The sequence below is a fragment of the Homarus americanus genome, unplaced genomic scaffold, assembly GCF_018991925.1.
Source record: "Homarus americanus isolate GMGI-L3 unplaced genomic scaffold, GMGI_Hamer_2.0 scaffold3974, whole genome shotgun sequence".
Lineage (NCBI taxonomy): Eukaryota > Metazoa > Arthropoda > Malacostraca > Decapoda > Nephropidae > Homarus > Homarus americanus.
The window spans coordinates 5596-18663 of NW_024742697.1; the positions used below are offsets into that span (position 1 = coordinate 5596).

The 13068-nt window shown below is 51.5% G+C and overlaps 1 protein-coding gene across 1 annotated transcript; it reads right to left on the reverse strand.

The window, feature by feature from the left end:
• Nucleotides 1-2727: 2727 nt before the first annotated feature.
• On the reverse strand, nucleotides 2728-5241 carry LOC121876984 (extensin-like). Its single transcript, XM_042382565.1, has one exon. It carries the CDS (start codon nucleotides 5239-5241, stop codon nucleotides 2728-2730), a length of 2514 nt encoding a protein of 837 aa, XP_042238499.1.
• Between the last annotated feature and the right edge of the window lie 7827 nt (nucleotides 5242-13068).

Consider the following 13068-nt stretch of genomic DNA (forward strand, 5'->3'; position numbering starts at 1 on the left):
TACCCGTCATAAAGGCGTGTACCTGTCGTAAAGGCTTGCACCTGTCATAAGGGCGTGAACCTGTCATCAGCGTGTGTACCGAACATACCCAGCTGTCATGCACTGAGCCCCACCTCCTCCCCTACCTTATTGGACGGGCCCAGTTTTAAGAAACCCTATTCCTACTGGCCCGCATCCTCATCTCACCTCACCTCAACTAACCATTCGGAACCACCAAGCTGAGATGCGGTAGACGTGAGGTGACAGTAGTTTTTAATCTCACATTTCAAGTGTTACTACCGCCACTGACACCATTTAGGCAAGTGAGAGAGAGAGAGAGAGAGAGAGAGAGAGAGAGAGGTGCATCATTTAGCATGTAATAAGTCAGAATGATGACACGTCTCTTGCTCCCCACCCAAGATGGATCACCTGACCTCATAATGACCTATGTTTATCTGGCCTCATAATGACTTGTGTTTACCTGGCCTTATAATAGCCTGTGTTTACCTGGCCTCATAATGACCTGTGTTTACCTGGCCTCATAATGACCTATGTTTACCTGGCCTCATAGTAATCTGTTTATCTGGCCTCATAATGACCTGTGTTTACCTGACCTCATAATGACCTATGTTTATCTGGCCTCATAATGACCTGTGTTTACCTGGCCTCATAATGACCTATGTTTACCTGGCCTCATAATGATGCCTGTTAATCTGGCCTCATAATGAACCCTGTTTACCTGGCCTCATAATGACCTGTGTGTACCTGACTGTAATCATTAATAGCCCTAATGATCAATTATCAGCACCACGTTGTCTTAATATTCACTAATTGTTACCCAACTCAACCCCTCTGGCACATTTGGTTCGGTGCCTATTAAAACTGGGCACTGGTTTAATGGGTTAGCTGGGGTTTCGAACCCATTGGAATTGGGGGCCCATTTGAATAGTCACTAACGTACCTGTGCTAGTAATTAACACCTGATTATTTAACTGTGTATTACCTGTGTGATAACTATTTGGGCTAATCAATCACCACCCCTCATCCTCCTCCTCCCCCCCTCCTCCTCCCTCCTCCTTTTCTTCCCTTCCGATTCTTTATCTCCCCCCCCTTCCCCATCCTCCGCCCTCCCCGTCATCCTGCGGCCTAATATATGCCACCTAACTTTAAGATAACAGAATATATTAATAGATTACAGTTTGAATTTATTGGTTGTAATTAAGGCAGTTGGTTGATCGAAGTTGAATATAATTAGCGGGTTGATGATGGAGATTGACAGGTGTTAAGATGGATAGATGAGAGATTAAGCTGAAGAGGGTGATGAGTATATGTGTGATTTCATATGTGTAACAGTATGTCATTTCATGTGATTCTATATGTGACTCTATAATTATGTAACTGTGATTCCATCCGTCACTGTATGTGAATCCATATATGTGACTATGACATTTCATCGTATGACTGTATGTGTATCTATATGTAATTATATGTGAATCTATTAATGTGATTATATGTATATACTGTATCTAGACCTCAATATATGACTACAGTATATTTTTCATGTGGCAGGATAGCAAGACTGAGATGGCAGGATATAGGAAGACTGGAGGAATGTCAAATGAGGTGGGCGGAAGACGTGCGAGGGTGGAGGAGGAGGAGGAGGAGGAGGGAAGGAGACTGGGGCGGAGAGTTGATAAATGGGTGGAGGGGGAGGGCGGTGAGGGGGAGGAAGACCCTAAGTTGACATAGAAGGAGTGTGTTGGGAGGGACTTGAGGAAGACAGACTGTGATGTAAGTTGAAGGGCCTTGGTGATAGATAGAAGGAGGAGAAGGAGGGAGATAAAAGGGGTGGAAGGAGGGTGAGGGAAATGAGGAAGAGGATGAGGGGTGGAGGAAGAAGAGTGATGATGAGGGGGATGGAAGAAGAAGGGGAGGAAAATGAGGGGTGGAGAGAAGAAGAAGGAGGAGGAGGAGAGACATTACGTGTGGGAGGAAGAGGAGGAGGATTGAAGAAAGGAGGGAGGAGGAGGAGGAGGAGGAGGAGGAGGAGGAGGAGGAAGACGACACATGTAGGAGGTGAGTATTGAAGGAGTACCTCACCTGTAAACAAAGTCAGCTACAGTATACTTATTCCTGAGGCTGACTTTACTGTACATTTATATTCAACAGTCGATTAGAATTTACAGACATTTTAGTTAACAGAAGACTAAAAAGAGCATCCCACTCTTACAGTATTACCAGAACAGGTTGGGTTAGGTTGGGTTAGGTTAGGTTAGGTTGGGTTGGGTTGGGTTGGGTTTGGTTTCGTTAGGTTAGGTTATGATGGGTTGAGTTTTGTTGTTCGGCTTGGTTAGGTTAGGTTTTGTTGGATTTGGTTTGGCCTTGTTGGGGTCTGTTTGGTTAGCTTAGGTTTGGCTACTGTAGGTTAAGACCCTTTAAGGCTGTTGTATTAGCTACGTTCACTTGTACACTTGCGACTTTTTAAAACTGTCGTAACTAACTGCGTACATTTATACACTTGCGACCTTTCGAGACTCTCAGTTGTGGTCATCAAGTGGTCTTAAGTTTAATATACCCGGGACGGATCTCTGTTTCTTTACCAACGCTGGGAACTTGAAGGCTGGCCTCAAGTACCTCCTCTTCCTCCTCCTCTTCCTCCTCCTCCTCCCCCCCTCCCTCTTTCCCTCCCTCCCTCCCTCCCTCCCTCCCATCCGTCTTTCTTTCTGGATATATATTCAAATTTGAAATTCAATTAAGAAATCTAGAATTAAAATGAAGGAGGCGATGGTGGCAGGTAAGGGGTCTGGTAGCAGCGGTGGCAGGCTGGTGAGCAGACGTCTGGTGGCGGCGGTGGTGGACAGGCGTTTGGTGGCGTGGGCAGGCGTTTGGTGGCCTGCAGGTGTCTGGTGGCGGCGGTGGTGGACAGGCGTCTGGTGTGGCAGGCGTTTGGTGGCTGGCAGGTGTCTGGTATGGCAGGCGTTTGGTGGCGGGCAGGCGTTTGGTGGCGGGCAGGCGTCGTGGTGGCGAGCAGGCGTTTGTGGCGAGCAGGCGTTTGTGGCGAGCAGGCGTCTGTGGCGAACAGGCGTTTGGTGGCTGGCAGGCGTCTGGTGGCGGGCAGGCGTCTGGTGGCGAGCAGGCGTTTGGTGCTGGCAGGCGTCTGGTGGCGAGCAGGCGTTTGCGGCGAGCAGGCGTTTGGTGGCGGCAGGCGTCGGGCGAGCAGGCGTCTGGTGGCGGGCAGGCGTCTGGTGGCGAGCAGGCGTCTGTGGCGGGCAGGTGTCTGCAGCAGGCGTCTGTGGCGGGCAGGCGTCTGGGTGGCGGGCAGGCGTCTGGTGGCGGGCAGGCGTCTGGTGGCGAGCAGGCGTCTGTGGCGAGCAGGCGTTGCGGCGAGCAGGCGTCTGTGGCGGGCAGGCGTCTGGTGGCGAGCAGGCGTTTGATGGCGAGCAGGCGTCTGGTGGCGGCAGGCGTCTGGTGGCGGCAGGCGTCTGTGGCGAGCAGGCGTTTGTGGCGAGCAGGCGTTCGGTGGCGGGCAGGCGTCTGTGGCGAGCAGGCGTCTGGTGGCGGGCAGGTGTCTGGTGGCGGGCAGGCGTTTGGTGGCGAGCAGGCGTCTGGTGGCGGGCAGGCGTTTGGTGGCTGGCAGGCGTTTGTGGCTGGCAGGTGTCTGGTGGCGGCGGTGGTGGACAGGCGTCGGTGGCGAGCAGGCGTTTGGTGGCGGGCAGGTGTCTGGTGGCGGGCAGGCGTCTGGTGGTGGCAGGCGTCTAGTGGCGGCAGGCGTTTGGTGGCTGGCAGGTGTCTGGTGGCGGGCAGGCGTTTGGTGGCTGGCAGGTGTCTGTGGCGAGCAGGCGTCTGGTGGCGGCGGTGGTGGACAGGCGCCTGTGGCTGACAGGCGTTTGGTGGCGAGCAGGCGTTTGGTGGCGGCGGTGGTGGTGGACAGGCGTCTGGTATTGACAGGCGTCTGGTGGCGGCATTTGGTGGCGGCGGTGGTGGACAGGCGTTTGGTGGCTGGCAGGTGTCTGGTGGCGGGCAGGCGTTTGCGGCAGGCGTTTGTGGCGGCGGTGGTGACAGGCGCCGGGTGGCGGGCAGGCGTTTGGTGGCGGCGGTGGTGGACAGGCATTTGTGGTTGGCAGGTGTCTGGTGGCGGGCAGGCGTTTGTGGCGGCGGTGGTGACAGGCGTCTTGTGGCGGCGGTGGTGGACAGGCGTCTTGTGGTGGCGGCAGGCGTTTGGTGGCGGCGGTGGTGGACAGGCGTCTTGTGGTGGCGGGCAGGCGTTTGGTGGCAGCGGTGGTGGACAGGCGTCTGTGGCGGCGGGCAGGCGTCTGGTGGCGGCGGGCAGGCGTCTGTGGCGGGCAGACGTCTGGTGGCGGTGGTGGCAGGCGTCTTGTGGTGGCGGGCAGGTGTCTTGTGGCGGCGGTGGTGGGACAGGCGTCTTGTGGCGGCGGTGGTGACAGGCGTCTTGTGGCGGCTGGCAGGTGTCTTGTGGTGGCAGGCGTCTTGTGGCGGGCAGGCGTCTTGTGGCGGGCAGGCGTTTGTGGCGGCGGTGGTGGACAGGCGTCTTGTGGCGGCGGGCAGGTGTCTTGTGGCGGGCAGGCGTCTGTGGCGGCGGCAGGTTCTGTGGCGGGCAAGCGTTTGGTGGCGGTGGTGGTGGTGACAGGCGTCTTGTGGCGGCGGGCAGGTGTCTGGTGGCGGGCAGGTGTCTTTGGTGGCGGGCAGGTGTCTGGCGGCGGCAGGAGTCTGGTGGCGGCAGTGGTGGTGGTAGGCGTCTGGTGGCGGGCAGGCGTCTGGTGGCGGCAGTGGTGGTAGGCGTCTGGTGGCGGGCAGGCGTCTGGTGGCGGGCAGGCGTCTGGTGGCGGCAGTGGCGGGCAGGCGTCTGGTGGCGGGCAGGCGTCTGGTGGCGGGCAGTGGCGGGCAGGCGTCTGGTGGCGGCAGTGGCGGGCAGGCGTCTGGTGGCGGCAGGCCTGGTGGCGGCGGTGGTGGGCAGGCGTCTGGTAGCGGCAGTGGAGGGCAGGCATCTGGTGGCGGCAGTGGTGGCAGGCCTCTTATGTTGGCTGTGGCGGGCATGTGTTTGGCGGCGGCGGTGGTGGACAGGAGTCTGGTGGCAGCGGTGGCGGGCAGGCGTTTGGTGGTGGGCAGGCGTCTGGTGGCGGGCAGGCGTCTGCTGACGGGCAGGCGTCTGCTGGCGGCGGTGGTGGACAGGAGTCTGATCGCGTTTTGTAGCGGCGGTGCAGGGTTGATGGCTCTCTCTTCTGCCAAATTTTTTGACGTCATGTGGGAAATCTCGGCTTGAGTGAGGGGTCGGCTTTGGTATGAGTTTGAGGTCGGCTTAGGTAACTTGAGGACGACTTCTGTAACTGTGAGGTTGGTGCTGTACTTGTAACACCTACTATATTTACAGTACCTGCTTTTATTGCACCATCAAAAACGTTTTATCAGAAATTATCATGTAAATAGATAAGTAATTACCATTACAATAAACATATTTGCCAACTAGACATAATCCTGACAGCTCTGTCCTCTTGTTCAACTTTAATACTGTACACCCCATGTTGTACTGCTCCCCCATTATACTTATGTTTTTTCGATTCCACTGTAACTTAAGTATAATACTTATAATATAAAAAATATATAAAAAATTAAAAAATAATAAATAAATAAAATAAATAAATATTGAAGCGATAACCGTGGTAACATTATGAGATGTTCTTATCACCACCATGCTATTGTACTATTCCAGATGTTACCTAATGTTACATAATACTTCCTTGAGATAAATGTACAGTATATATCAGGTGCCTACAAGAGAGCTCAGGTTCTCAACTGGCTCAGCCATATTGATATTGTTATTATTATCCACTCTGTATCTGTGTTTTTGTGGCTAAATAAACTGTTTCAATTTAATATTTGTAAGTTACGAGACCAGCGACCCATGAGAGGCCAACGCCCACTCAAATCTACTCCCACTTGAAACACACACCCACTCAAACCCACCACTCAAACCCATCCACTCTAAACTTGTACCCGTGTTGACATCTTGACCTCAGGGACATGTCATTAATGTTGTAAATCTCTTGTTTTTTTAATACGTTTCATCTTCAGGTTGGTCACGTCTCTCATACTTTAAGTAGGTCGAGTATTATTATTATTGTTGGTTTACTAAGCCAAAACAAATTTGGTCTGACTGTCGGATGGTCTGACTGTCGGATGGTCTGAGTGCCGGATGGTCTGAGTGCCGGATGGTCTGAGTGGCGCTCTGGGTAGGTGATCGTCGTAGTATTATCAAATTTGTTGGTGTTATTTGCTCGTCATCGGCATCATCGTCATCATCACCATCATCCTCAGCGTCATCATACAGTTGAAGTTTAGCGTTTAGCTCAGTCACCCGTGTCACCAACCCAACCTGTATGACCTATAGCAGACTTATCCACCAATCACGTCCGTCGTTACACCACCAATACCCGTTTACTCATAAAAAGTGACATAAACAGTAATACTACTACTGCGACGGTGCCGTTTGGAGACGGGTTACCACAGGGGGTGTAGGAACATATTTCCGCAACTGTACCTGCTCTCGGTCCTGTGCTACCTGTCGTGTGGTCCACTGGTCTTCCTTCCTTCCTCCCTCCCTCCCTTCCTCCCTCCCTCCTCCCTTCCTTCTCTTTCTCCCCCTCTTTTTCTTTCACTCCTTCCTCTTCCAACCTTTCCTCCTTTTCCCCTTTCTTTCTTCTCTTCACTCCTTCCCCTCCTTTCCTTCTCCTCCCTCCCCTCTTCTCCTTCACTCCTTCCCTCCTCTCTCCTCTCTCCTCTGCACCTCACCTCGCTATCAACCAGTAAAATAAACTGATCATCACCACAAAGTACATTTAAAACCAATTTATTCCCTAAAGAGTGACGTGAATAATTTTTTTCCCAACTGATATTTTTGGGGGTAATTTTTTTTTCTCGAAATTTAGAAACTCATTTGATTTACGTTTTCATTGAATTTTCCTTTTTTTATTTATTTTTTTATTTTAATTTTTTTATTTTGTGCCAGTTTTTTGTCCTTAATTGTTTGATGGAACTTAGGAATGAATTGAATTTATGGTGAAGGGAGAAATTTCGGGTCTCTCTCTCTCTCTCTCTCTCTCTCTCTCAACCCGTTTCTAGTAGTAATAAGACCGGCGTGTTTTTTTTCATGGGCGCGTGTTGGAACGTAATGAGAGGCTGTTTGATGCATGGGAAACACCCGCTGCGACAGAAGGAACAGACTGGAACGGAAACAACGGCCAGAACGCGAGGACTAGACTGGAACAGAAACAATCGGTGGAACGCTCGGAACAAACGAACGGATATGATAGACTTGAACGCAAAGAACAAACTGAAATGGAAACAACGGCCGGAACGCATGGAACATACTGGAAAGGAAACATAGTACCAGTACATGAGGGACCGACTGGAACGGAAACTACAGACCGGAACGCAAGGAATAGACTAAACGGAAGAAACAGAGCGACTGTGAAGGAAGTAACTAGATGGAAAGGGAAGAGGAACGGACTTGGTGGATTAGGATGAAGAAAGAAACATCAGTAGACCCGCTGAGGAGGAGGAGGAGGAGGGGTGAGAAGGAGTAAGGGGAGGTGAGGAATGAGGAGGAGAGGAAGGAGAGCGAGAAAATGAGGAAGGGGAAATGAGGAGAATGGGGGAAGGATAAGGAAGAAGGGAGGGAGGAAGAGGTGAAGGGGGGGAGGTGAAAGGGGAGAAGGACGAGGAGGAGAATAATGTAGAGGTGGGGAATGAGAAGGAGAAGGGGGGAGAAAATGGAAAGGAGGTGAAAGGGGAGAGCGAAGAAAAAGGAGGTGAAGAAGGAGAGAATTTAATTTAATTGAAACAGTTTATTTAGCCAGAAAAACACAGACACAGAGTGGATAATAATAACAATATTAACATGGCTGAGCCAGTCGAGAACCTGAGCTCTCTTTTAGGCACCTGATATATACTATACATTTATCTCAAGGAAGTATTATGTAACATTTAGTATCATCTGGAATAGTACAATAGCATGGTGGTCGTAAGAACATCTCATAATGTGTCCACATGTCTTTGTGTATGAACCTCTGTCCTGCGTGGCAGTGAGAAGTGATACCACCCTCAGTGTCAAGACTTGACTGAATTACTCAGAATAGACAAACTGTACTCCAAGCTTTGTCAATAAATTTGTTAAAATAAAAACTACCACGGTTATCACTTCAATATTTATTTATTTTATTTATTTTTTATTTTTTTTTACATTTATTTTATAAGTATTATACATAAGTTACAGTGGAATTAAAAAACATAAGTATAATGGGGGAGCAGTACAACATGGGTTGTACAGTATTAAAGTTGTCACAGCTGTCAGGATTATTTCTAGTTGGCAAATATATTTATTGCAATGGTAATTTCTTATTTATTTACATTATCATTTCCGATAAAACGGTTTTGATGGTACAATAAAAGCAGGTATATATGGTAGGTAATACAAGAAATATCAATACTTAGACAATAGATATTTTTTAAGAGATGATTTAAAGGAAGGGAGAGTAGTCTTTGCTCGGATGGGTGGGGGTAAGTTGTTCCACACCTTCACGCCGTGAGAGGAGGGCATGGGGGGTGGTCTTAGTAGCTCTGGGAGGAGAGAAGGAAGAGAAGATGAAGGGAGAGAAGGAATAGGAAGAGGAGGTAGAGGTGTGGACTGAAGAGGAGGAGAAGGGAGAAAGAATGAAAAGGAAGTGAAGGGAAGAGAGAAAGAAGAGGAGGTGGAGAGGGAGAAGGAATAGTAAGAGGAGAAGTAGGAGGTGAGATTATCTGAGTCTCCGTGGTGGGACCTGAGACCTCTCATCTTTTACTACACCCACACTACCTCCTCTTCCTCCTCCTCATTCCCCACTTCCTCCTCCTCCTCCTCATCTTCCTCATCTTCCTCATCCTCCTCCTCCTCCTCCTCTTCCTCTTCCCCTTCTTCCTCTTCCTCCTTCTCATTCCCCACCTCTTCTTTCTCCTCCTCCCCCTCCTCTTGTTCTTTCTCCTCTACCTCCCTTCCTCTTCTTTCTCCTCCTCTTCCTCTTCCTTATCCTCTTCTTCCTCTTCCTCCTCCTCCTTCCTTACTCGCGTGCTTAGGAAAAATAACGCAAATAGTTCGTTTCATCTTAACCTCCTCAGTCTAGTAGGAACACTATACTGCAGAGATACTGTTTGCGTGCGTGCGTGCGTGCGTGCGTGCGTGCGTGCGTGTGTGACATTTACAAAGTGTTTCCGCATATGTTTGTCTAGTATTTCACCAGTGTCCATGTTAAGTCCATGCATGTACTTTCTCCTAGTTAGGGTAGTTAGTTAGCTAGTTAGTTATGTAATTAGATTCGTTAGTTAATTAGGTTACTCTGTTCGCTTAATTACTTAGTTTGGGTAGTTATTTAAGGAGTTATATTCGGGGGCATCAACAGTGACTTGTTGGTAAAGGCTCTTGGAGTTTGTTGGTGTTAGTGTTGGGTTTTAGTGTATGGCGCCGCTCAGTCTCCCTCGTGAAGTGTGGCCAGGGAGGAGAGTGCATGGAGGACATAGGAGGGGGTTATGGGGGTGGGAGAGGGTTATGGGGGTGTGGGAGAGGGGTTGGTGGGGGTGGGAGAGGGGTGTCAGTGGGAGAGGGTTATGGGGGTGGGAGATATACAGGGGTGGGAGAGGGCATGGGGGGGCGGGGAGAGGGTGCATGGGGGGTGGAGGTTGGTGGGGGGGTGGGGAGGGGTTATGGGGATGGAAGAAGGGGTTATGGGGGTGGGAGAAGGGTGCATGGGGTGGAGGGACAGTTTATTGGCCTGGTCTTAGTAAGGGGGGTGGCAGAGTCAGCCAGCGTCATAAGGTCTTGGGTGATTCTTCTTAGTTTTACGAGTTTAAAAAAATCTTTTTAATGTGTTGTATAATATTATGTGTGTGTGTGTGTGTGTGTGTGTGTGTGTGGGTGGCTTCTTTTAGCCAGATCTTGGACATGATTATTATTATTATCATCATTATCATACAGTAGACGTAGGAGCTGTTCCTCACCGTCGTGGAGGTCGTCTGGGTCACGAAACACAACTTCTCGGTGTTTCTTTAGTTTTTTTCTTCTTGCTTTTATCGTTGTCCGTGTAAGTGTCTTTTTCGGTTTACTGAAGACTGAAGCTTTAAGTGCCTCTTCATTTTCTTCTCTTAAGCTGAAAAAAGAAATTTTCTCTTTACTTTCTTGAGCAGAGTTTTAGAAGAGCATGGACTCACTCTCTCTATCTCTCGTCCATGACGGTGTGGCGCCAAGCACCATTACTTCACCATTACCCTCTCACATTACTAGCGTCACCAAGCTCACCAGTGCCTCCACAGGGCCACGACCACTGCATTACCATTTTCAAGTCAGGCACTGCCGCAAGACTGTTAAACCTCATCCGTCCGTAAAACACTGCTCAAGAACCCTTCCAGAGACCAGGTAGCGGCTCCAGTTACCTTCCAGAGACCAAGTGACGGGTACAGAAACCTTCCAGAACCCAAGTGACGGGTACAGATACCTTCCAGAACCCAGGTGACGGGTACAGATACCTTCCAGAACCCAGGTGACGGGTAAAGATACCTTCCAGAACTCAGGTGACGGGTCCAGGCACCTTCCAGAGAGTCGGTGACGGTTTCAGATATCTTCCAGAACCCAGGTCACGGGTCCAGATATCTTCCAGAACCCAGGTTACGGCTCCAGATATCTTCCAGAACCCAGGTCACGGGTCCAGGTATATTCCAGAACCCAGGTGACGGGTCCAGGTACCTTCTAGAGACCAGGTGACGGGTCCAGATACCTTCCAGAGACCAGGTGACGGGTACCGGTACCTTCCAGAACTCAGGTGGCTGGTCTAGGTATATTCCGGAACCCAGGTGACGGGTCCAGATATATTCCAGAACCCAGGTGACGGGTTCAGATATATCCCAGAACCCATGTGACGGGTTCAGATATATCCCAGAACCCAGATGACTGTTCCAGGGATATTCCAGAACCCAGGTGACGGTTTCAGATATGTTCCAGGCATTTCCAGTAAAAGCCACAAGTCGGCGTGATTTAGGTAATGGTGGCCCATCTGACGAAGCAAACAGACCGAGAGAGAGAGACTTTTGACCGCTGTGGCCCCCCTACCCCACCCCACCCCACCCCACCCCACCCCACCCCACCCCACCCACTCCGCTACCACACTCTTCCTACCACCCACTTTCCCCACTGCCTCCCAGTCCTCTCCCTACCACCCACCTCCCACTCCTACCACCCACCTCCCACCTCCCACCCACCTCCCACTCCTTACCACCCACCTCCTTTCTCCTCCCACTACCCCTCCACTCCAGCAACACCTCTATCCCCCCCTACCCTCCCTCTTCCCACACTCCTCTCTGTGATGACCTGACGCACCATTGTTGACATTCGCATTTCCCTTCCCCTTCACCTCCCTGACCTCCCCCTCACCACCCCTCACCACCCCTCACCTCACCTCCCCACCCCCTCACCCCCTCACCTCACCTCCCTCACCCCCTCACTCACCCCCCTCACCACCCCTCTCCTCCCGTCACCCCCTCACCTCTCACCTCCCCCTCACCCCCCACCCCCCCTCACCCCCCTCACACCTCCCCTCACCTCCCTCACCCCCTCACCTCCCCCTCACCCCCCCACCACCCCTCACCTCCTCACCTCACCCCTCACCTCACCCCTCACCACCCTCACCACCCCTCACCTCCTTCACCCTCACCTCCCCTCATCCCCCTCACCTTGTACGTATGATTATTTCTCGTTACTGAAGAGGATGAGATGGCACTCTAATTGATTAAACTTTAGTTAAATCACACAAAAATAAAGTTCATGTTTATATAAAAAAAAATCAGTATTACACCGAGACTCTTTTAACCTTAATGAGATCATGTTAACATTAAGAAAATTAACTTTGAGAAACATTGGAAAGGATTCTCTATTGTTAATTTCTTTTCTTAACTATTGCTAAGTGGATATTAGATACATTATACAATTTCACTTACGAGAGAAATAATCATCGTATGACTCTTAGTGACTCTTGGTCTTGAAACTTGACCTAACACACTCCATACTCCCTGACCCACACACTCCACACGCCCTAACCCCCACACATTCCACACGCCCTGACCCAACACACTCCACACGCCCTGACCCAACACACTCCACACGCCCTGACCCAACACACTCCCTCACCCCCACACACTCCACACTCCCTGACCCCTACACACTCTACACTCCCTGACCCCCACACACTCCACACTCTGACCCCACACACTCTACACACCCTGACCCCACACACTTCACACTCCCTGACCGCCCACACTCTACACACACTCTGACCCAACATACCCACACACCCTGACCTCTATAATCCACACTCCCTGACCCCCACACACACTGAGCACTCCCTGACCCCCCACACTCCACACCCCTGACCCCACACACTCCACACTCCCCTGACCCCACGCACTCCACATTCCCTGACCCCACACACTCCACATTCCCTGACCCCACACACCCACACCCTGACCCACACTTCACACTCCTGACCCAACACACTCCACACTCCCCTGACCCCCACACACCTACACCCCCTGACCCCACACACTACACTCCCTGACCCCCACACACTCTACACCCTGACCCCACACACCCATACCCCTGACCCCCACACACTCCACACACTCCCTGACCCCCACACACACCCACACTCCTGACCCCCACACACTTTTACACTCCCTGACCCCACACACCCACACCCCTGACCCCCCACACACTCCACACCCTGACCCCACACACCCACACCCCCCTGACCCCACACATTCCACACCCCCTGGACCCCACACATTCCATCCCTGACCCCACGCACCCACACCCCTGACCCCACACACTCTCACACTCCCTGACCCCCACACTCCACACCCTGACCCCACACACCCCACACACACCCTGACCCCACACGCTTCACACTCCCTGACCCCACACACCCCACACACTCCTGACCTCTACACACCCACACCCCCTGACCCCACACACTCCACACCCCTGACCCCACACAC